This window comes from Papaver somniferum, chromosome 3 (genome assembly GCF_003573695.1).
Source record: "Papaver somniferum cultivar HN1 chromosome 3, ASM357369v1, whole genome shotgun sequence".
Classification (NCBI taxonomy): Eukaryota; Viridiplantae; Streptophyta; class Magnoliopsida; order Ranunculales; family Papaveraceae; genus Papaver; species Papaver somniferum.
Window position 1 is genome coordinate 163,967,241 of NC_039360.1, and position 22,670 is coordinate 163,989,910.

General features: G+C 35.7%; 2 protein-coding genes across 2 annotated transcripts; both read left to right on the forward strand.

Annotated features, from left to right (window-relative positions):
- Positions 1-460: 460 nt before the first annotated feature.
- Positions 461-1,848, forward strand: LOC113361849 (expansin-like A2). Its single transcript, XM_026604946.1, has 4 exons — positions 461-621; positions 711-823; positions 960-1,150; positions 1,341-1,848. Exons 1-4 carry the CDS (start codon positions 492-494, stop codon positions 1,720-1,722), a joined length of 816 nt encoding a protein of 271 aa, XP_026460731.1. The 5' UTR covers positions 461-491; the 3' UTR covers positions 1,723-1,848.
- A 10,792-nt stretch (positions 1,849-12,640) lies between these two features.
- On the forward strand, positions 12,641-16,349 carry LOC113360282 (putative formin-like protein 15b). The gene is made up of 15 exons (XM_026603806.1): positions 12,641-12,677; positions 12,774-13,377; positions 13,478-13,607; positions 13,769-13,840; positions 14,074-14,196; positions 14,302-14,343; positions 14,433-14,513; positions 14,613-14,663; positions 14,759-14,810; positions 14,910-15,028; positions 15,211-15,282; positions 15,355-15,471; positions 15,654-15,722; positions 15,819-15,885; positions 16,117-16,349. Exons 1-15 carry the CDS (start codon positions 12,641-12,643, stop codon positions 16,347-16,349), a joined length of 1,869 nt encoding a protein of 622 aa, XP_026459591.1.
- The last annotated feature ends 6,321 nt before the right edge of the window (positions 16,350-22,670 follow it).

Here is a 22,670-nt window from a genome sequence, read left to right on the forward strand (position 1 = left end):
TATCGAAAACGTCATGAATTCGAAAATTATCATCACTTTCATCGACGTCCATTGAACTCATACCAGGAAACTTTTCTAAAGATAACACAACTGTTTTTGTTTATATTGCTTGTTTTAAAAGAAGAAGTTTTATATTTTCCCAAACAAAAAAACTGTTCTAATTTGAAGCACACGATACCGAGGCTTATCAAAATTAGATGTGAGAAGCATTGATCTTAGTGATTATTAAAGAGTTAGCATTGATTTGTGGAAATTTTTGGATTCTCGTATTAAAAGAAGAAGCATTAGATGGCATTGAATCACATGTGAGAAGCATTGATCTTAGTGATTATTAAAGAGTTAGGACATCTAATTTTTGGAACATAAACTTACCAGGCAGTCAACTATTGATGCTACATATCTTCTTTGTCTATAAATGAAGAACCACTTCTTTTCATCTTCCACACACTATTATCTCAAATACACTACCCAAACAAACAAAGATTACAAAGATGGCACCTTTTAGTGTATTATTTTTCTTGTTTCTCGCTTCTTCATCTGTGAGTGCTGCTCCTTGTAACCCTCTTTGTTTGCATAAAAGCAAGGCTGGTTATTTCCCTCTGTCTAAGGCGGTCATCCCACGTAAGATCTTCTAATCCTCTAGCTATAAATTTCTTTATGTATGTAATTTGTTTTTGTATATTGATTGCTTGTTGAATTAATGAATGCAGCTGGAGCATGTGGGTATGGTTCAATAGCTAAAAGCTTCAATAAGGGATATATTGCAGCCGGTATTCCTTCCTTACTCGGAGAAAATGGTGTTGCATGTGGATCCTGCTTACATGTACATACAAATACCTTAATCCATTAGAGAAGTATTATATCTCTGTGATAGAATAATTTCCGAATCGCAATTTCTTTATTAACACAGATTGAGAGATTTATATGCGTATATTACTCACATTTTTTTATGCACATAGGTAACTTGCAAGAACAAGACATTGTGCAGAGGAAGAGGTACTAATGTGGTTTTAACCTGTAGTCTTCCGAAAATAAAAGACCTTGCAAATATAGATTTGATTCTTAGCGACAGAGCTTATATCTCAATGGCTGCTAAGGGTAAAGCCAGAGAACTCTTAGCACTCAAAACTGTCGATGTGGATTATATCAGGTAATTTCAAGTTGCTTAGTGGTTAATGGTTATTCCATTAATCTTTCGAAAACTGATATTTTTAGCTTTAATTTTTGTCTGCCAAAATACTTGTTTTTCTATTTTTATAAAGTATCACTCTTCAAAAGAAGAAGATATACCTTTTAATAAATTAAATTAAATCACTGATCATGTATTTTTGTTTGTCTAGAGTACCTTGTGAATACAAGAACCACAATCTGTCGGTAAGAGTAGATAAAAGCAGCAAGAAACCTGATCATTTAGTACTTACATTCCTCAACCAAGGTGGCCAAACAGGAATCCATATGGTAACAGTCTATGCACTAAATAATTTTACTAGGATCGAGAGAGATATGGACCATAAACGTGGAGCTGTCTGGGAAATGAAGAACACCCCTCAAGGAAGTCTAAGTTTCAGATTGTTTGTATATAGTGGATATGATCGATCTTTTGTATATTCCAACAAAGATTTGCCAGCTGACTGGAAAGTTGGAAAGATTTATGATTTGGGTGTTCAGATGAATGATCGTATGGACAAGCGAGATGGCTGCACCCCTAATTGCACCGATTGATCAATATAGGCAAACGGTGTTTCCCTAGCCTTAAGAAAGAAATCTCCTAGTGTTTTTGCTTTCGTAAGTTATAAATAGAGCAAAATGTCTGTACTCCTTTTCGGTTTGATATTTTTTTTAATGGTTAAACAATTTCATTTCATTCAACATTGACAATTAGAAGTTCTTAATTGGTTGATTGTTGTTTAAACAGTCATTTTAAAAATTTAGATTCTTATCGAGAATAGCAAGATTGTTAATAGGGATACGGGATTGTTTGGGGGTGTACCAAAATACAAATAGGACCAAATACCCATTGCCTTCCGGTTGATACACCCCAAACAAATTGACACCCTCATTAGCAGCCTTGGAGAAAAGAGAACCCTTGTAAGATAAAATTTGTAGTATACTGCCCCGAAATATGCCATCATAACACCTGAATTCTCATCCAAAATGAGCTCACTGCTAAAATTCTTCCTTTTTGCCCCCAAAACAACTATATAGCGGGGAGTTTTTTTTTAAGGGAACATTATTAAATATCCCTCAAAATTCACCACTTAAATATATTCTTATTCAATTTTTGAAAATACTCCTACCTTATGAAAAGTGGAAGCAACTAGCACAAGTTGCTTTTAGAAGTGGACGCAACTTTATACAAGTTGCTTCCAAAAAGTGGAAACAACTTTCTCAAGTTGACTCAAAACAAAATTTTTATTTTACCTCTCAGAGATATTTGTGTAAAGTCAACAAAAATAGAGGGTATTTATAATATTTCCAAATTTTTTTAACTGGCGTCCAATTTACTGCTTACCCTAAATTTATTTCATGAGCCAAATTTAACCTAAAATCTACCAAGTTGGCAATATGTAAATCAGAAACTGTTTCGTGACATAATATTGATCAATAACCAAAAAACCAAAATATTCATTTAAAAAAATTTCCTCGAGATCAACGCAATTCAAAACTCGCTAAATCATCACAATTTAGATCAACCGTGTCGGTAATAGATATGAATTGCCAAAACAAATTAATGAGTGGAAATTAAAATGTTGTTGTTGGGCTTGTATCCCATGAATGTGCGGCCTAATATAGTATCTGGGGTTTTCCTCCTACATGTGTATATAGGTTATTGTTGAATGCAGCCAGATGATGGGGTTTTCCTCCTACCTCTTTATCTTCCGTATATTTCCAATGTAAAAGGTTATCATGCACGAAGCTATATCGCATAGCTAGATTAGTTGATTTTTTTTCCTACATGGATGATTTACACCAACAACGCAGGTATGTGATTATCGTCAAACTAATGTTGAAATTGCTATAATCCAATCAGATAAGTTGAATCAATTTTTTTCCATGTTTTTGATTTTGGCATATCCAATATAATTTTATTAAATATGTGGTGACAATTGAAATCCCATAATCAATAGGCTGATTATATTTGCAATATGTTGATACGTTTTGGTGGTAATCTCGTCGACGGTAATCAAATGGGAGAAGAGGATGTTCGTCTGTTCGTAACGGAGAAGGAAAGCGTAATATTTCTTCTGCTGGAAAAGAGGCGAAGGAAAGCCGGTCCGGTCCAACTCAACCAGGTCCGGTATGGTTCAACTCAATCAGGTCTGGTCCGGTCCAACCCACTGGTCCACCCATCCTGGTTTGTCCTATGTTTGACCCAGTTTTCTTTATAGTCCTGTTTCCGTTATTTGTAGTTCTGTTGCCGTTATTTCTTTGGACTATGTGCGGTTCTGTTTGTTCTTCTTTGGACTGTGCACGATCAAAGCTGTTTCGGATCTGTTTATATATAGCGGGAACCAAAAATAGAGGTATGTAACCAACTAATGTGGGTTTTCATATTGAATATTTGTTGGGCTTATCTATTTAGTTAGAACATGTATAATTCTGTTTATTTTGTCTTAAAATAAGTGCATATCATATAACCGGTCAACTTAAACTATGATGGTTGATCTCGACCATTAAGAATTTTGGTTTTTATTGTTACTTCGTTCTCTTGAATATGATATTAGCTATATTTGAATGATGTTTATTTTTTATTCAATTGGTTGTACCAACTCAATTCCAATGTATTCATTTGGGGTTTAGAAGTATTTGAGCACCATTATGGACCCTTGATATTTTCCCCAAATTTGAATGTTCCGTTTGATGTAATTCACTTACTGGCATAGTGAAATATGTGCAGAGGGACATATGTATCATGAGACAAAAATATACTTTTTTCTTCGGTAGTAATAACACCAACACACAAATATCAACCGAACATGGGATCAGCTAAAATGTAATTCTAGCTCCCATCATAAATAAAAGAGTTGGAAATGCACCTGGTCATAAGTGTTGTTGATATATACAATGTAATGTGGGTATCATAGTAGCAACCAATTTCACATCAACTTTAATGGCAACAAGAACTTTTCCTGGCCAATTGACAATCTTATTCAGTTGAACTAGATCCAATATCTGCACTTATGGAATGAAACCACGAGACATAAGTTCTCTAAAGCACTTGACATATATCTGGATGAAACGTAACATATATTCGCTCTAAAGTAATTGAGTTGAGTCATACTTTTGTTACGTAATAAGGCCACACCACTTATTAAATCTCTCAAGACTCAATGTCTAAGCTCTATATGTACTAAGGGCTAATAACACCAAAGGGTGTTCATGTATGAACTATTACCTACCTTTTTGTAAACTTACAGTGAGAATGAAGCCGATTGCATCTACAAACTATTTCTAATGAATGTGGAAGGAAACATATCCTTAGAAAATTAATGTGTCAATCTAATGAATTGTAAATCACTGGAACTTGAATTACTGAATTCATATTAACCCCATCAATGAACTGGCTGAGATTAATTCATAAATAATTTTACATAACCATAAGGCACATTGGTTGTGACACGATGTTCCGTTTTGAAATACTAACACGGGCATCACTTCATTTGAGTGTACGAGACAATGAACTAATAGAATGTGAAGTTACGACATCTATCAACGTCAGTGATTTCTAAAGTTAATAGATTTGTACCTCTCCCCATTATGCTTTAGAGTAAGAAAGCATGTCACTCATCTTACAAAGTTTTTCTTTAGTAAAACAAGATTGAGACCATCCTGTTTTACTTAGATGCAAATGGTGAATAACTCATTCTTCAAAGAAATAAAGTGTTGTTAGGGAACATATATCCATGCAGAATGCAGATCATTCAAGTGACTTATGGCTCTGGTGGATGATTCGAGGTATTGATTCAGTTATTGCTCACAACAAATGATGCGTTAAATTTTTGTAGAATTCCTAGCACATATTACACAATGCAACGTGCAAAAATGCTAGAGAATTTATATGAAAAGGACTTGATGAATATTGCATGCTTAATAGGATCAATATAGAGCATGTTATACTCAATGGTCTCGCAGAGGCTACCATCAAAGGTTACAGATGGTGTCTAAGGAATAGGTTATGCGAACCAACCTACCTTTTATTGCTTTGGGGATATGCAATATTACGCGCATCTTTACTTAATTCGTTTTAGAACCCAATACTAGCCAACCTTTTTTATGTACCAGTTGGTAACTGGATTTAAGCCTGACATTCGTGTTCTTTCTTATTTTTGGTTGCATTATATATGTGCCATTACGACTCCACAGCGTACTATGATGGGTCTTCAAAACTGTTAAGTAGTTATGTTGGAAATGAGTTCCCAACAATTATCCACATTTAAACCTTTTAGCAGGAGATCTCTTACCGTTAGATTTGCGGGTTATCACTTTAATAAGACAATCTTCCCGTCTTTAGGGGGAGGTAAGAAAAAGTATTTTCTAAGGGAACGACAGGAATTTTCGTGGTGTGTTCCCACTATGTCTGATATTGATTCATGTACTCCATAAATGTAAATGTGAAGTGACAAAGAATAATTGATTTTCATAATGTACACTGATGTCGCTAAAGTGCTGAGATCACACATACCAACTGTAAACCTCCCTATGCAAGGTTATGAATCCTTAATAAGAGATATACACCATATACTAAGGTGTTGCAACTACACTTAGTGGAAGTGTGGTTGAGGTCGTGGCTCCATAAAGGAAGTTGGAGAGACCACTTGGTTCGATTAATCCTCACCTAGAAAGGAAGTAGGTGAGTAAGGCACAACTTATTTATATCATCCAAAATCATCTCATAAGATTATCTCTGAATATGTCCATGAATCAAACTGGAGGACGCTACGAAGTTTAATGATTCCAGAGAACAACGACATCCCAAGTGGATTATGAGAGTGCTCACGAGTCAATGGAAAGATCATGCGAGAATATTGATGATTAATTTCATGTACACTTGCTTAAGAAAATAGAGCAAGATAAGATCGAACCAAGCTCCTTGTTGCTTAATATCAATGAAGAGTATATTTGGCCTATACAATCCAGGTAGAACTTGGTTCTTTGACAAATATACATGTATTTGGTGTGGTAGTGCTAACCAACCAAGTGTAAATCCTATTGGACACACATGATTAATTTGTCACAAAGCATAATGAGAAGAAAACAGTCTTAAAGGATAAAGACTCTCCTTGTGGCGCAAGGTTTCTCACAAAGCCCTGGAATTGTTCTCTTGTAATGAGCGTTATAGCGTTCTGCTACTTAGTTAGCTTGGTAATTTCAAAAGGACTTGAAATGCAGCATATGTATGTGGTTGTTACGTATCTCTAAAAGAATCAAGAGATCGCAGATATTTACAAAAGAACTTGATAGACTTTTTTCCCCAAATCAAGTGACTCTAAACCATAGAGTGCGTTTACAGTTAGACATAATGCTCACTCATAGATTGAAGCAATCAGGTGGATGTGGTATACAAGTCTAAGTGACTATTTGTTTTGGAGGGGATAGACAAATAAGTTATTTTCATTGCGTATTCACAAGAAAGTTCCTGATTTGGAATTGTATCTATCTATGTTGATGATACAAACATGATGTGTATTCTTGATGTAATAAGAGGCCTTAAAAGCTATTTGAAATCCGAATTTGAGATGAAAAATCTGGGAAAGCTCGACCGAATACTGAGCTTTTGGTATATTATGCCACCAATTTGCATATGTTTAAAGTTGTCAGGCAATTTAACAAAAACATGCATCCTGATAGCACTCCCATGATTAGTCGAGGTTTAAATTTAAGTAAGTAACCATTTCATCCAAAGGAAGATGACGAAGATGTGTTGGGAGATGAAATTCCCATATCTAAGTACAATTGACGCATTGTTGTACTTAGTATAATAATGTACTCGATTAAATTTTACATCCTCGGGGAACTTTTTATCTCGATATAGCTCAGCGCTAAAGCAATGTCACTGGAATGGTACAGTGAATGCAATCACGTACTTAAAAGTAACCATTGACATAAAATTGTTTTATCCTTGCAAAGAAATAAAAAGGAATGCTAATGAAAGTGCAATCCAAAAGTTGTTGATTATGAAGGAAAAATAATCTATTCTCCAACGAAAGTAATCAGGGGGAGATATGGTAGACTATTTTCTAAGTCATTACCGATATTCAATTTCAAAAAATACATGACTAAAGGAACTGTCTGGAACAACTCTGAAAGTAATCAGGGGGAGATGCCAACATCAGGGGGAGGATCCAAGGATATGATGTTGGCATAATTTTCTTCGAATTTGAAACCGTGTCGTACTCTTTTTCCCTTCGATCGAAAATAGTTTTTCCCAAAGGGTTTTGTTACTCGACAAGGTTTTTAGCGAGACGACACTAAAAGAATCAAGTATGTTGAATTTTAAATACATAAAGATCGCGTTTGAAAATATCTGAATCGAAGAAATGAAACACCATAGTCCGTTAAGCAACGTAAATTTCAGAATCAACAACATGGTCCTATAAACATTCAAGTCACCAAAGTAAATTGTGATAAACTTAATTTAACTGCATTAGACTAATGAAAATTGTCTGACATCAGGGGGAGCATCTAATGGTGTGTTGAACTCTTTTCTTTCACTGAGATTACTTTTTCCCACAGGGTTTTGTTGCTCGAAAAGGTTTTTAATGAGACAACAACAAACACCGGGAATGCAATTTCCCAGCTAATGCTATTGTCTTTCTCACTAGGATTTTCTGCCTTAGGAGTTGTGAAGCAACTAGTCAACTTCAACGGAGCAAAGTGATCATCTGCAACAGATCAGCTTTACTTGCATCTGTCACGTTGTACTCTTTTCCGTTCGTCAAGGTTTTATCCCACTAGGTTTTCCTTGTCAAGGTTTTAATGAGGCAACATATACACATCCAACTATGTTTTAAGTTTACTTAATATTGTACTCTTTTTGTTTAGTTCATGTTTTTCCCCTATGGGTTAGCCTGAAGAAGTTTTAAGGAGACAATTAACTTAGACTCCGCGATTTTTAAAGATCTTATTACATGTGATGAACTATATGTAAAATACGAGACAACATGTGAAGAGATGTACTAAGGTTTTGTCCCACTGAGTTTTTGCTTGTCAAAGTTTTAATGAGGCAATTGATTTCAGCATAAATCATCAAGGAGAGGACGACATCTGAAGAACTATATTCGAAGCACTAAATGTGAAGCACTACATATGAAGTTCTACTGGACCGCACAAGAAGGAGTGTTGTAGGGCTTGTAGCCCATGGATGTGCTGTTCAATATAGTATCTAGGGTTTTTCTCCTACATGTATATATAAGATATTGTTCCATGTAACTTGATGATGCTGTTCAATAGAAACTTTCCTCTGCCTCTTTATCTTCCCTATATTTTCACTGTAAAAAATGTGATATTATTTGAATCCTAAATTTATAGTATACCTATAACCATATGGAAGGAAATTAAATGATAATAGCATTATTGTTTCTCTCTCCTATTGTAGCAAGAACTTAAACAAATTACTGTTTGTCACTAGGAAAAATGTTTCTAGTGATAACATAAAAATATTGTTTGCCACTAAGAAAAATGTTTATAATGACAACATAAAAAGATTTTGAAATAAAAAGTCTTGACACCAACCCCATATTTTGGTTGTAAGACCCTCCAAAGCATTAGATATTTAAAGACTTAAAGGCCTAGATAAATAAAGATTTTGCATTGAATGGTGAGGAAATTTTCACTTCTTATTGGTCGAAAGAATTTTTTTTTGAGTTTTGTAAAAGAGCATTCTGGTGAGGACACTTGGCAACTTATGATTGGTTTAAAAATTACAAACTCAAAAAAAAACTTAACATATCAAACTCAAAAAGAAAACTCAACATATCGTGCTTGGATTTCTATGGAAGTCCAAATTCAATTCGTAAGTCAGGTACTTACCATATTAGGATTTTCTTTCCAAAATAATATATAAAGAGGGAAAAAAATAACTCACATATTTTCTGCGAAAATAAAAGGTAAAAATAAATCAAATCCGCACATATTTCTTATCTTTTTCCCACTTATTTGATGCATCGAGACTGGACGGGCTTACAATTAAAAAAAAATCATCGCCACGGGACGGGTCGAAGCCTTGTGCACACAAAATCAGAAAATGGTTAAGAAAAAAAATATCCGGTGCATAGCACGGGCAGTAATCTAGTATACAGAACAAGTTGAATTAGAAGCACTGCCAGAATCTGTAAAGTGGGCTCAGGCGAAAAGACTTAGCACCTACATGTACAAGGAGAGTAACAAAATGTATTAAATGCAATAAATTGAAGGTTAACTGCAATAACATGGATTACTATTATTGGCAGTAGCAAGAGCATAAAATAATGTTTATAAGTCTATCTGAAATATTTAATAGGTGGTTATGTGCGAATGTACCAAGAGCAGAAAATTATGTTGTATATTAGATTTCAAAATATGCCGCAAACACATGTTCAAGAGCAATTATTTGATTGATACGTCGGTGAAGAGGATTCGCATGCATCATAAATTGTGTGGAATTTATTACTGGTAAAATAGAGAATAACATATGATAAGATCTTTTTCAAATCCTAAAGAAGATTTTGTATTCATGTGTGTGTCCAACCTGTATTTTTGTATTTTTCTTTCATTTTGTATTTTTGTTTCAAATTGTAATATAAACAAGTTGGGAATCGGGGATATGAGTATCCGAGGCAGCTAAGTAGTGGCAATCAGGGAACAATTTTTTGGTTATAAGGTCGTCGCTGCACATGGACTACAATACAGTGCACCCTCAGCTTAAATTATTATTCTCTTCAATCTTCATTCGCTTGTCAGCTGAAAACCCGTTTAGGAATCTTAACATAATAACGTTTGTCTCCACCAACACTGTAATATTCTCTTTTTTTTTTTGGTAACATAACATACTACATTTTAATACAAAATGCCCCTTAGAAGTGGTCTTTCACCAAAATTTGTAAAAAAGCCCTATTTCAGTTGGTGGAGAGCATTAAAACATTTCAATAACGGAATAAAAGACGACTTCCAAATTAAGAAATTATAATCTCGAAGCTTAACAGGAATAATACTAGCGAAATCAGGATAAAAAATTAGCGCGTAAAGCTCCCTGCTCAAATGATACCATGATAAACCTAAGATAATCTTGAATGTAATAACAATCTTTAATCTACTGAATCTGATAAACTCAACATTAATTGGAGAAAATACAAAATAAAGTCATTGGTACTCTCAGACAAAACTGAGAGAATATAAACCAAACAGAAAAGAGGGACACACGGGCAGTTCACAAAATTGCAAAACACAAGAGACTCACACGCTTACAGTTTAACAACAGAGACACAAAACTGTGAAGCTAAATACATTTCACTACAGAAGAGGAAAAAATAAGCATCTTCGATGAGCATAATAACATATATCAAAAAACTGGGAAATAAAGGGAGCTTGGTAAACTAGGTTGAGAGGACAAATATTGCAACGACAAGCCAGCGGGGGTAAGAAAATCGGCCAGAAAGAAATGACCCTTTTGTTTGTGGTTTTTCTCTTTTGTTATTGTATTTTTATTCTTTCTGTAGTCTGAGTTTGGCTTATGCCTTGACTCGTTTGTGCATTGCTTTGCATTTTCCTCTTTATGGTATGCTTTTTTGTTTTTCTTTCATTATTATATTAACCTTTCTCCTCGAAAAAATAAGTGCATCGTCGGGAATATATGGATGACTAACAAGATTTATCGAGCTTTTGCATACTGATTTGTGTTCTAGAACCGATTCGGTTGGTACCCCAGTTAACATATCTGCTATGATCTTCTCGAGGAGAAACTCGAAATAATCCATGATAATAATTATAACACTTGTAAGGTGAAGAAAGAATACAGAGAATTTGGGATTTTTCTTTTGGTTGTGTAAAAGAGTAAAGGTGAAATGTAATATAGCTTTTCGGGACAAGGATATGTAAGCCGATGCTACTTTTACTATTACTACTGGTCTCTCCCGTGTTTCTTCGGGCTACTACTGTGACTGAATTCTCGTATACGTGATTTTGTTAACTGAGATTTTGTTACTGAAGATTTGTCACTTGGACATGTTTGAAAGTCACTTGTAGTCAGTCCCGTTGTTCTTGTTTTGTGGTGTCATGTAACTTCATGCTTTATCCGGCTTTATCTATTAAAAACAAAAAACAGAGCAGGATATGTAATGTGTTTGTATACAAGAATTAAAAGTTCCTGGATAACTAAGAGCCGAGTCGAACATAGTGGATTACCCAAGTTGTTGTTTTTCTTAAACGAGAGTAGAAGAGACTAGAGCCTACAAGCTACCGCCTGAGACGGTAACTTTAATATTTTGGGGTTAATTTGAATGAAGGTGGTAAGCTTGGGTGAACTGTAAGTACTCGTGCATTTTGTTGTTTATTACTGTTCAGTTAATTTTTGAACTTCGTTAATCCATTTTACGGTTTGGTTTCTTAAATTCTAACGAAAATGATGAAATCATGCGCCATCTCCATATACGTATCTGGCGTCATCCAAGTGGTATCCAACTCAATGTGTGGGGTGACATGAAAGCCGATGCAACTTAATATTTTAGGATTGGCTATATGTTTTAGTCTACCAGAGGTTATATTTTAATTTATCATTCTAGTTCCCCTAATATTTTAGGATCGGCTATATGTCATTCAGAACAAACATCAATAAGACGAAGAAGTTCGACACTTCCTAGATTTTTCACCAAATTTTTACTCAATATTTGAGTCAATATTTTAGTTGTTTCTCTTTCTTAAGACTGATACGTGGAAACAATAAATTCCAAATCGCCTGGCCACATTACCGCACCAACTCAGCGTGCGTGAAATGCGGGAGTAAGTAGCGATGCCCCTAGCGCGATCGTTACTTTTATTCATTTGAGTCACCTTTTTTATTTGAGATTGAAACTTGCACGTTCTGGAAGGTGTGCCAACCACATGGGACATGGTTAGGAGAAGGATTAATTAGTTTGAGGAACATCCATAATAATAAGTGCCAATCAATATCAATTAAGCGGCCTCATTTTGTTTTCTTTTAATATTTTATTGGGGCGCTAAGTGTTTACACCGTAGCCAGATATGACACGCTCAGTTTCAAGCACAACAAAGATGCAGAGATACACAAAGTCTCCGAAGAAGACTTTTCTTTAGGATTGTTCATCAATTTTCAGACTAGATTAATATTGTTGTACGTGATTACGAGTTGTGTTGGTTAGATGAACTGGACTCTGTTGAGATTTATTTGGATCGCTTTTGATTGGTAGCTAGAGAATTTGAATTTTGGGATCAAGAAGAAGAATTTTCCATTAAATAGAGGTGTTTATAAGATTGTCTTTTCAGCAAACCCGGGAAGGGATTTTGGAGATCGCTGGAAGAGTTCGGGGTAACATTCTTCTTCTTTTTCTTCTTTCTTTTTTCTTTTTGAATATTTGCTCAACTATTTAATTTAGCCAGTTTTTCATGTTAAGGAGAGCAGGTGTAGTACTCAAATATCTAATCAGTGATGACGTGCTTACGTGATGATGTGCTTGCAAAACAATGTAAGTAAATTTCACGAGCAGCAATTTTTTCAATTCGGCCTAGATTCCAGCTAGTAGTTGTTTCTGAGAAACTATTTAGACTCTTTGGACATGCAGGTATGGACCATCCTACCACTGGCGTAAAAGTGTCAAGTGAAGACGAGGATGAGACTAAAGGTGGAGCGAAGGAGTTGGCGGAGGAGAATTACAATGATGATGGGTATGACAGAAAAAACATTGGAAATAGTGTGCTCGCTGCTCTAGTCAATACCGCGCTTGCACCAAATGATTCTGCTCCTCTACCTCCACCTCCACCTCCTGTGCATAGCCCTTCACCTACAAATGCTGGAGCATCTCCACCAACTCCTCCTCAACCACCTCCACAACCTCGTGGTGGACCAGGCCCACCACCTCCAATGCCCCGTGGTGGTCCACGCCCACCACCTCCACCGCCCCGTGGTGGACCACGCCCACCTGGACAACCTCCACCGCCCCCTGGTGGTCCACGCCCACCACCTCCACCGCCCCGTGGTGGACCACGCCCACCTGGACAACCTCCACCGCCCCCTGGTGGCAGACGCCCACCTGGGCCACCTGAACCAGAATTACCTCGGTTAGAATTGAGGCCACTCTACTGGAATCACTGGATTAGAAGTACCCCAGCCTTCGAGAGAAGCTTATGGGCAGAAGCTCAGAGATTGGAATCTGAAGAACCCCAGAGGTACTGTTTTATTAATACATATTCCCCTTTAACTTTTGATGCAAGTCATATTTCGCTAGAAGTTTTCATTTCTCATTTCCCATATTACATCACTAATTAGTGTTCATATTTATGCTAGTGCACCCGCATTCGACGTGTCTGAGCTTACAAGGCTTTTCTCCAAGCCTTTGGTTTCGGATAAGCTACAAGGAAAGTCCCGTAAACCTAAACCTGGCAAGGTTCATCAACTGGTAAAAAAATGAATATGTTCGGCGCTAATTTATGTTTTCTGATTCACGTACCAAGTAGTTGGTCTTGAACTTAGTTATTTCAATTTTCCATTCCCTTTGTTCCGAAAGTTGGATATTTGACATCCCCTTGTTTCGTTGTTTATCCACACAATTCCGTGTAGATTGATGTACAGAGATCCAGAAACATCGAAATCATGCTCAAGAAAATCAAAATGCCACTTTCTGATATGGTGGTAAGTGAATCCTGTTTCGATTTGCATTAAGTGATTTCTGGTTTAAAAATATTAATCATCTTATGACGTGAAGCCGTGAAGGCAATATTTCTTTGTTATGACCAATAAGAAGTTGGACCTATTAATCTCCAATATAATGGGTGGTCATGAAAGCCCTTAAGGTGATGTAAAGCACTATTCTGGAGCACCTCTTGCTTAGTTTCTTTTGTTTGGACATCCCAATGCACATCCAGGCTGCAGCACTAGCAACGGACAACTCAGTTTTAGATGGTGATCAGATCGAGATTCTGATAAATTGTTGTCCTACAGAAGAGGAGATGACACAACTTGAGGTAGAGTTCTTTCATCCATTTCAAGTATCTTTAGAGTTCTCTCTATCTGTTTGTTGGATATTTCTTATGTATATTTGCAATGTGGGCATACGGTTTTACTAACTGCAATTTCCATCTATGTTGGTCTAGAATTACGACGGCGATAAAAGTGTCCTGGGGATGTGCGAACAGGTTTCTTTTCTTACAACTTTCCGCTGAAGGTTTGGTTCAGGAAATAATACCTAACTGTTACCATTTGCGGTTGTTTTTGTTCCCTATAGTTGTTTCTGGAGCTGATGAAAGTTCCACGGATGAAAACTAAATTAAGTGTTCTCTCTTTTAAAATTAAGTTCAATGACCAGGTCAGTAATGTTCTTGCTGGTTTCTTTTTTCTGACTCTTCCTGAAAATACTGGATGAATCTGTTTAAGCCTGGTGTTCTCTTTTTGAGATTTCCCGCAGGTTTCGGGCCTTAGAAAGAAACTAGGCATAGTGAATTGTGCCTTTGAGGAGGTAGCTTCTTATATTCAGCACGCAGTGATCTATTAATTTAATTTACATCAAGAGCTCTTTAAATGTTAACTTACTTAATTATGGTGAATGAGTAGGTTCGATATTCCCTCGAATTGAAGGAAATCATGAAACAAGTTCTTTACTTAGGCAATGTATTAAACCAGGGAACCAGATGAGGTAATTATTCACATGTTTATTTTTATTTTATTTATTCTTCTTCTTTTTTCTGAATTACTTTACTTACAGAGTACAGAATGTATGCAGGATCTGCCATAGGATTTGAATTGGAAAGCCTCCTAATACTTAGCGACACCCATGCATATACCACTACCAGTAAGATGTCACTGATGCACTATCTTTGTAAGGTACATATGCTTGTTACACCGTTCTTCATTTTTTTTGTCATTTAATTTGAGAAGTTAAGTGATTCTGAATACTATTACTCTATTTAAATTCTATTTAAGGTATGTTTGTTGATCTGTTAAAATTCTATTAAAAGATTAATTAATTCTATTTATTGTTGATCTTCATTTTCCTCGTATCGCAGGTGATTGCTGCAAAATACCCGAAACTCCTAAACTTTCACAGTACCCTTCCCAGCCTTGAAGCAGCATCAAAGGTCCTCATCTTTCTTAGCTTTTTTTCATTGTCAAGTTTGCATAGGGTAGATCAGTAATCATTTTCTGTGCAGATAGAATCAAAGTCTTTAGCCGAAGATCTGCAGGAAATTACTAAAGATTTGAAACTGGCTAAAAAAGAACTAGATGCATCTGCAAAAGATGACCCTGTATCGGAAGTTTTTCGAAAGGTATTCTAAGTTAGATCGGTTTTCCCTCCATGTGCTATGACATCATCTTTGTTGTTTTGGCTTCCAAACGTACACTAAAGATGATAGCATCTTATTTTATTATTTGTTTACCCCACATTTAGTTAAACCTTGGGTTCGATGGATATAACATTCTAATGTCTGATTACATCTGTTCGTGTTAGACATTAGCGGAATTCATTGGCAATGCTGAACCAGGAGTAGCATTATTATCATCATATTCTTCTGTAGTGGTATGCCTTTTCAAACGATGTCTTTAGTTGATTCAGATATCAAGTGCTGCTCTTTCATTTATTTGCTTACTTTCACTTTGTTTGGTGGGTTAACAGGGCTACAACGCAGATGCACTAGTTGCTTATTTTGGCAAAGAACCTGCAAAAGACGCATTAGACAAAGGTCTTGACTCTTAGCATCACTATCCCTTGCCACCGAAATAGTAGTTTTATTTTATTTCTATCTTCATTAAAGAATTTAATCTAGTAAGTGATATAATTGTTTATAGTTCATATTGTGGCAAGTTTTCAGTTTGGTCTTTAATCATCTAAATCATTTTACAATTGATTGCATTACTTGAGGATTTTGGTTCTTTATCTCTTCATTTACTGAGTTCTTTATCGGAAATGTCAGTTACCACGACCCTATCAAGCTTCGTGCAACTGTTCCGAAAAGCACATGAGGAAAATTGCAAGCAAGCAGAAGATGAGAAAAAGAAAGCCAAGACACAGGATGAAAAAGAGAGAGCTAGATGGGTAAAACGTTCCATCACAGCACCGCATCGCAAACGAAGAACCGTGCTTAGTATGCTCAGGACCATGCTGTGTTGTGCCAGGAAACAAAAAGCACTGTGCTGTGCTTTTTAATCATTAGATAGAGTATTTAATATATCAAGAAGCATCGTGGTGAAAGGCATTTGCCTGGTCATTACTAATATCATCACTTGGCTTAGTCTATATGTTCTATGAAGCCCCAAAATATGTGTGTAATATTAACTATTATGGAACAGTAACAACATTTATAGATGAAGTAAGATTTGACAATTGAAAATGTAAGTTCAGAACTAGTCTTTCTATTTTTTGAAGACTATTACATACTCTATCTGAATCATATATAAATACACCCTGAAATTTCTCCAACTAAAACCAATTACAGGCTGATCTTCAACCGATCTACAGGTGTTGTTGATGCTTGAGTTGCTGCTGCCTTTGGGTAAAGAAACAATCCAAAACACAATCATCAGAAGCGAACTAGAATCATAAAACTACTCTCAACTAGATCAGAGAAGAAAAGAGTAGATATGAGCAATTGAGCCTCCGGTTGCTTTAGGGGTTTATTGGGAAATATATATATATATATATATATATAGATAGATAGATAGATAGATAGATAACAAATATAAAGATCTAAAGAATTATTGGAAAATATGTAATTAACTAAAATTATGTTTAGAGCATTCAGAAACTAACCCCTTAAAATTATATTTTAAGCAACAACAAACATGCGGCTGTGGGTTTTGAGGAAATCTTGGATCAGGAACACAAGCACCATGAGTTAAGACATGAGGGTCATTGCATTGTGAAAAACAATCCTTCCTGTGGATGCACCGTCCGTTTAGTGACAAAGATCATCACCACCATCTGCATTATGAATTTGGGTGGATATGTTTGAGCTTAAGGAAGGATGTTGAAGTTTAAGCTCAAACATGTTGGAAGAAGTGAAGTGTTGTTGAAGAGTTTGCGGCAGAAACTTGGAAATCCTACAAAGTATGGAAGACTTTGTAAAGAAGTAGCTTATGGCAGAAGCGTCACTGTGAGAGAATCTTGAAGAGGAAAGAAGTGTGAAAGTTTCGACTTTAACAAGCATAACTGGAACAAAGAAATAAAGATGAAGAAACAAAGAATAAAAGAGAAGAAGAAACAACAAGGTTATGAAGAAAGAGAAGTAATCACCATGAGGTGATGAGAGAATGAAGAGAATAGACGTCACATGGGTGTGATCGTGAGAAGTGAAGCAATCCTAGTGTGGGATTTGAATAAAGAAGAGAATAAATTCTAGTGTGGAATTTGAAAAGTGAAGACAAAAATAGTAGGTGAAAATACCATGAGTTGTAGAGAACAACAATAACGGGTAAAAATCCCATGAGTTGTAGAGAACAACAATAGTGGGTTAAAATCCCATGAGTTGCGCTAAAGAAGAGAAGGGACGAAAATCCTGCGAGTGAAGTAGGTAAACAAGAGATGAAGATGAGATACAATGCTCAGTGATGAGTTAAAGAATTTGGTTTAAGATAAGTTATGATGAAGAAGAACGTGAAATAAGTTTGTAATGGTTGCTATGGTATGATAGCAGTATGAAGTGAGTGTTTGATGATTGATGTTACGCAAAGAAGAAGATTTGTTTGCTAGCTGAGTTGCAGTTGGTGCTGCGGACAAGAACTTGCTACTACCACTATTAGTATTTTTAATAGTGTTGTATGTTAACATTTATCAATCGAAGAATAGGAATAGAAAATGAGAAAAGACAAGGACGTGCTGACGTATATTAATGGAAGAAGCTGAGGAGTAGAAGAGGGTTGAAAACTTATTATTGAATAATATCTTGGTTTCAGGGAGGATGTTGGAAGTTAAACCAAGATATTGGTGAAGTTATTACTGGAAGCAACTAGTACAAGTTGATGCTGACTAAGTGAAGCAACTAGTAGAAGTTGATGCTGCTTCTATGGAAACAACTGGGTGAAGTTGACGCCATATTCTAGAAAGAACTAGATGAAGTTGACAGGGTGTGTTTGGTTTGGACGTGAAGTAAACTTGTGAAGCAAGGTGTTTGAGTTCTAGAAGTGTTCTATTTATAGTTTGGTTTATGTTAGGAAAGTGTCTTTGTTTAAAGTTTTATCTTTGTTAGGAAAGTTTGCTTTGAGTGATTGTCAAGTTTGTCAGACTATAAGTAAGCTATTATGTAGTCGTTTATGCTTCCGCACGTGTGCTCTCCTTTCTCTTGCTCGATCCTACACAATATGATATCTTTACAAGAGCAAAACATTGATCCAATCTATTGTTTGTACACGCTCATGCCAAAGAGTAATATGTTCGATTTGAGCTCATTACATCCGTGAAATATCTTTTTTTTCCTGAAGCAGATAGGATTGTTCTAACTAAAAGCACGCTTTCAAATTTTGCAAATTCATTTCACGTCCTTGGTTGATTAGATTTATAAAATATGACTATCTTTCTGTTTGGCGTACTTGAGAATCTTGAATCCTTTCTGGAGCAGATTTGAAACGACAGTAAGAGCAAAGAGGGACAAGGTTGCTAGGCTCGAGTGTCTTTTGAAATAGTCGTTTGAGGCTACGATTAGAGAAACGAAAAGGTCATAGAAATGCAAGTAGCTTGTCCAAGAATTCCAACTATAGCTGAGCAGGTCTTTCAGCAGAGCTTGCTTTTTGGTTCATTTACGTAGTCCATGGATTCAGTTGAATTTCGATAAAGTTATCTTCTCTCTGCCTCTCTAGGAAAAAAAAAAATTAGTTTCAAAAACCATCTGCCGCCTCCATTCTTTCTCGGATCCAGTCCTCGGATTTCTTACTTTGTTTTAATGGGGTTCTTATAGATCTCTGCTTAAATCATCCTTTGGTTTAATGGGATTTGTGGTTTCAATCTTCCTATCATTTTTTCTTCACTTTTTTTCTTCATTTTTTTTCTTCCTTTTATTTTTTTTTCACTTTTTTGGGATTCTATACTTAGATTATTAAAGTTCCAGCTTTAAATCTAGATTTATTATGGTTTTTATGGTGGGTTTCATCCCTTGCTTTGGTGATTTATAGGATCTGCGATTTTAAATCTTGATCCTCTTGTCTTTCTTTCTGTTCATCAACAACATGTTGTTTTTGGGTGTCTTGGGTCGAGGTGGTGGTGATGGCAGCCTGACCTGATCATCATAATTTTCCAGTTTTCTTGTGATGTTTGCTCCTTGGGGTTTCTGTTCGTCCACAGAGACTGGTCATCACAGATCTTTGGGTCGGACAATTTTTTGGTTGAGATGATGGTGATGGTGGTCAGATCTACTATTCCAAGCCAGATTTTATTTAATTTGTTCATAGATTCATCTTGGGGTTATCTATTCTAGATGATGTGTTGTTATCGTGGGTGGTTTCCAATCCATTTACTTTCTCCTTTATCAATCATCATCACCGCGCAATCATTGATTTCATCAACTCAGATGCCTGTTTAGCAAGATAGAAAAGGTGGCGATGATTTCGTGGTGGTGGTGGTGGGTTACGGCAAGTTTGTGGAGGTGGCGGCGCTAAGTTGGGGAAATAGGGGTTTGAAATTAGGTTTCAAATGTTAACCTAAACTCTTTCCAGGGCTTATTTTATCCTTTTAGTGGGCTATGGGTTTTTCTGTGTATTGGGTTTCATATGGGCTCTCACAACTATTAGTGAGTTGCATCTTATTCACATTTACTTGAGACTTTCTACAATCTAAAGTAAAAAGGGATCTAAACCAACAAGGGGGTTTGTACTTGTACTTACTCTTTCATTGATAAAATTCTATTTACCGATTAAAAAAAATTGGATAAATGATGCAAGGAAACCGCAACATGGAAGATTATGTTTCTGAATTAAATACCAACTCAATAATTTTAGCAACATCTAAAACTAAAAGTCTTTGGTTCGAATTTGAGAAAGGGGTACTATCATTATAACTGAGAAAACAGAATTAGTAACGAAATATGTTGTAAACTATAGAAATGTCTTCGGGATTTAATATATGAAATTCTATGACCCAAACAAATAGCTTATTTTGAGTCCCCAACTCTGCGGATTCCCATGCAGAATCACCTTAAAACAGTCATATTGTTTGAGGAAATCACCTTACAACAGTGATATTGTTTGACAGTGTCACACCAAAAATGGCTGGGTATCCCGGCCTTGTATTTAGTTTACAGTTGTTTGCATCCCTGATTGAGACAGGTGACTCTCGATAAGGATTTATCCAAGAGTTCATCCTGGAGTTCATCTTCACCCTGTCGTAAACTTTGATTACGGCCAGGAGTTCTTAAATGTCAAACCGTAATACATGTTAACGGCTTGGTGAAGATCTTTTCCGGGCCATTATCACGTATTATGGTTAGGACGACAACTTTATCCTAGCCGTAAATATTAAAAAAGACAATTTTTTCCCGATTTCTAACGGATTTGAATCAATTAAAATTTCTAGTGGGAGTTGAATACAAGGTTTTTTTGACTAGTTTCAGAATAGGTTTCATCATATTTTCTTCATAATTTTCAAAAAAGTTCATCAAAAATAAAAGACCAAAAATATTTTTATTCTCGAGAGATTAATCATTAGATTAGTCTAATCCATTGGCTAATTTTTGATTAATTTACTTGATCATCGTAATTATCACTAATCAAATTGAGGGTATATTAGGTATTATAAAAAGTAGTAGGATAAGGGGTTATAAGAATCATTATTTCATGACCCATGAACCCCCCCAAATAAAACAAAAGAGTTTTGGAGCCCCAATAGGATTCAAGAAGGGAAAAATACGGTTTAGTCCAAAATCCCATCCAAATATACTATTTAGTCCTAACCCATTCAACTAGGTACAAATTAGTCCTTTTTTATGGAAAGTACAGGAATAACCTTCCTAGTTTACAATTTAGTCCAAATATTTGTATTTTAGTCCAAAGTGACTCATGATGATGTCAACAGTTTTAAATAATTTAAAAAAATAAAATCAATTAATCTTTCGAACCTTTTGTCCAAAATTCGTAAATTTTATGTATTCGAAAAGCCCTTTGCGAGAACTACAAGAAGAGTACTCATATGACTATACGATTCTCTTTTTTTAAAAAAAACTTGGTTTACATTGGTGTACAAACATGTACACATCTACAAAAATACAACCTGTTTACAACCCAAACTCATTACCAACAACAGCTCCAATGCTCAAGCACTCTTAACCCTGCTGTTGCAAACAACTACAACACCTCAACCATTCAACTCAATTTTTATCCGTTTCTGTAGCTTTTCTTAGTTGCAGTTCTCTAGAGCAACACTACCCATCCAACATCAACATAAATTCTTGCTCCTCAGTACCACCAACATCACACATTTCAGATTTCATATTTGAAATTCCATCGGCATTTCATATTTATTCACCAAATCACCATTTCAGAGTTTCACCATCTCAATAGCACCAGTTACTCAGATGCACCATTATTTGTACTGCAACATAGAAGCAAACCCATTCTTCCAAATTTCTCATAGCATCACCTGCAATTGATTCATTGCCAGCTGCAGCTCATCCATACCCTTTAATTGCTCGGCCAGCAACAGTACACATCGCTTCTTCATTTCGCTATCAGCTTGTTTACTGCAGACTCTAAAATCACACAAAGTAACAACACTGTCTCCATCTCATATTCAACAAATCAACAGTTCTGAAAGCCTTGAAATCTCAGTAACTCCATCTTCTTTTAGACTCCGGCAGGCATAAAATCTAATGAAACCAAACACATCTTTCCTTCAATGCAAAAAACCACATATTCTAATTCAGTAAAACTTGATTAAGAGTCCTAAAATGGAATACTATATATACATGTAATTTCTGTCATATGTGTACGACAATGTACACTTATATTATAGGTGTACAAGTATGTATACATGGTGTGTACCACCATGTACACATTTAAAAAAATTATGAAAACCCAACATCCATACCCATAAAACATGTCATATATCAATGAGACATGGCAGTGGTGTACACATGTACAAAACATAGAAAATCTAGCATCCGTATACATAAAACATGTCGTATATTCATGAGATGGAACAAAATGCAGAATCGTATACATATAAACAACTTGAATCGTCTACCCATTAAAAGTCTAGAAGAAAAACAATGAAAGAAAAACACAAAACCGGGCATATGCTAAACAAGCAGTTAATCTAAGTAATTTCAAATGAAACTTCTCAACGGGAGTTATAAGTAGAGCGTTTAGTGGAAAAATATTACTTTGCACCATATATGTATAAAAAGTTCTCAAGTTCAGTGAATGATTAAAAAGAACAAAAACCAAGCTGATACAACAAATCTTGAATTGCGATCCAACGATAGTGTTTCACCTTTTGATATAAATTTCAGTCTACCATTATCAAATTTTCATGCCGAATTGAAAT

What these genes read in the sequence shown, in the direction of transcription:
- LOC113360282 (XM_026603806.1), top strand. Translation starts at nt 12,641, where the DNA reads ATGACGTGCTTACGTGATGATGTGCTTGCAAAACAAT. An exon ending in GAATCTGAAGAACCCCAGAG is followed by an intron (nt 13,378 to 13,477) that starts GTACTGTTTTAT and finishes ATCACTAATTAG; the next exon opens with TGTTCATATTTATGCTAGTG. An exon ending in AAATTAAGTTCAATGACCAG is followed by an intron (nt 14,514 to 14,612) that starts GTCAGTAATGTT and finishes GATTTCCCGCAG; the next exon opens with GTTTCGGGCCTTAGAAAGAA.
- LOC113361849 (XM_026604946.1), top strand. Translation starts at nt 492, where the DNA reads ATGGCACCTTTTAGTGTATTATTTTTCTTGTTTCTCGCTTCTTCATCT. An exon ending in GTCTAAGGCGGTCATCCCAC is followed by an intron (nt 622 to 710) that starts GTAAGATCTTCT and finishes TAATGAATGCAG; the next exon opens with CTGGAGCATGTGGGTATGGT. An exon ending in GTCGATGTGGATTATATCAG is followed by an intron (nt 1,151 to 1,340) that starts GTAATTTCAAGT and finishes TTGTTTGTCTAG; the next exon opens with AGTACCTTGTGAATACAAGA.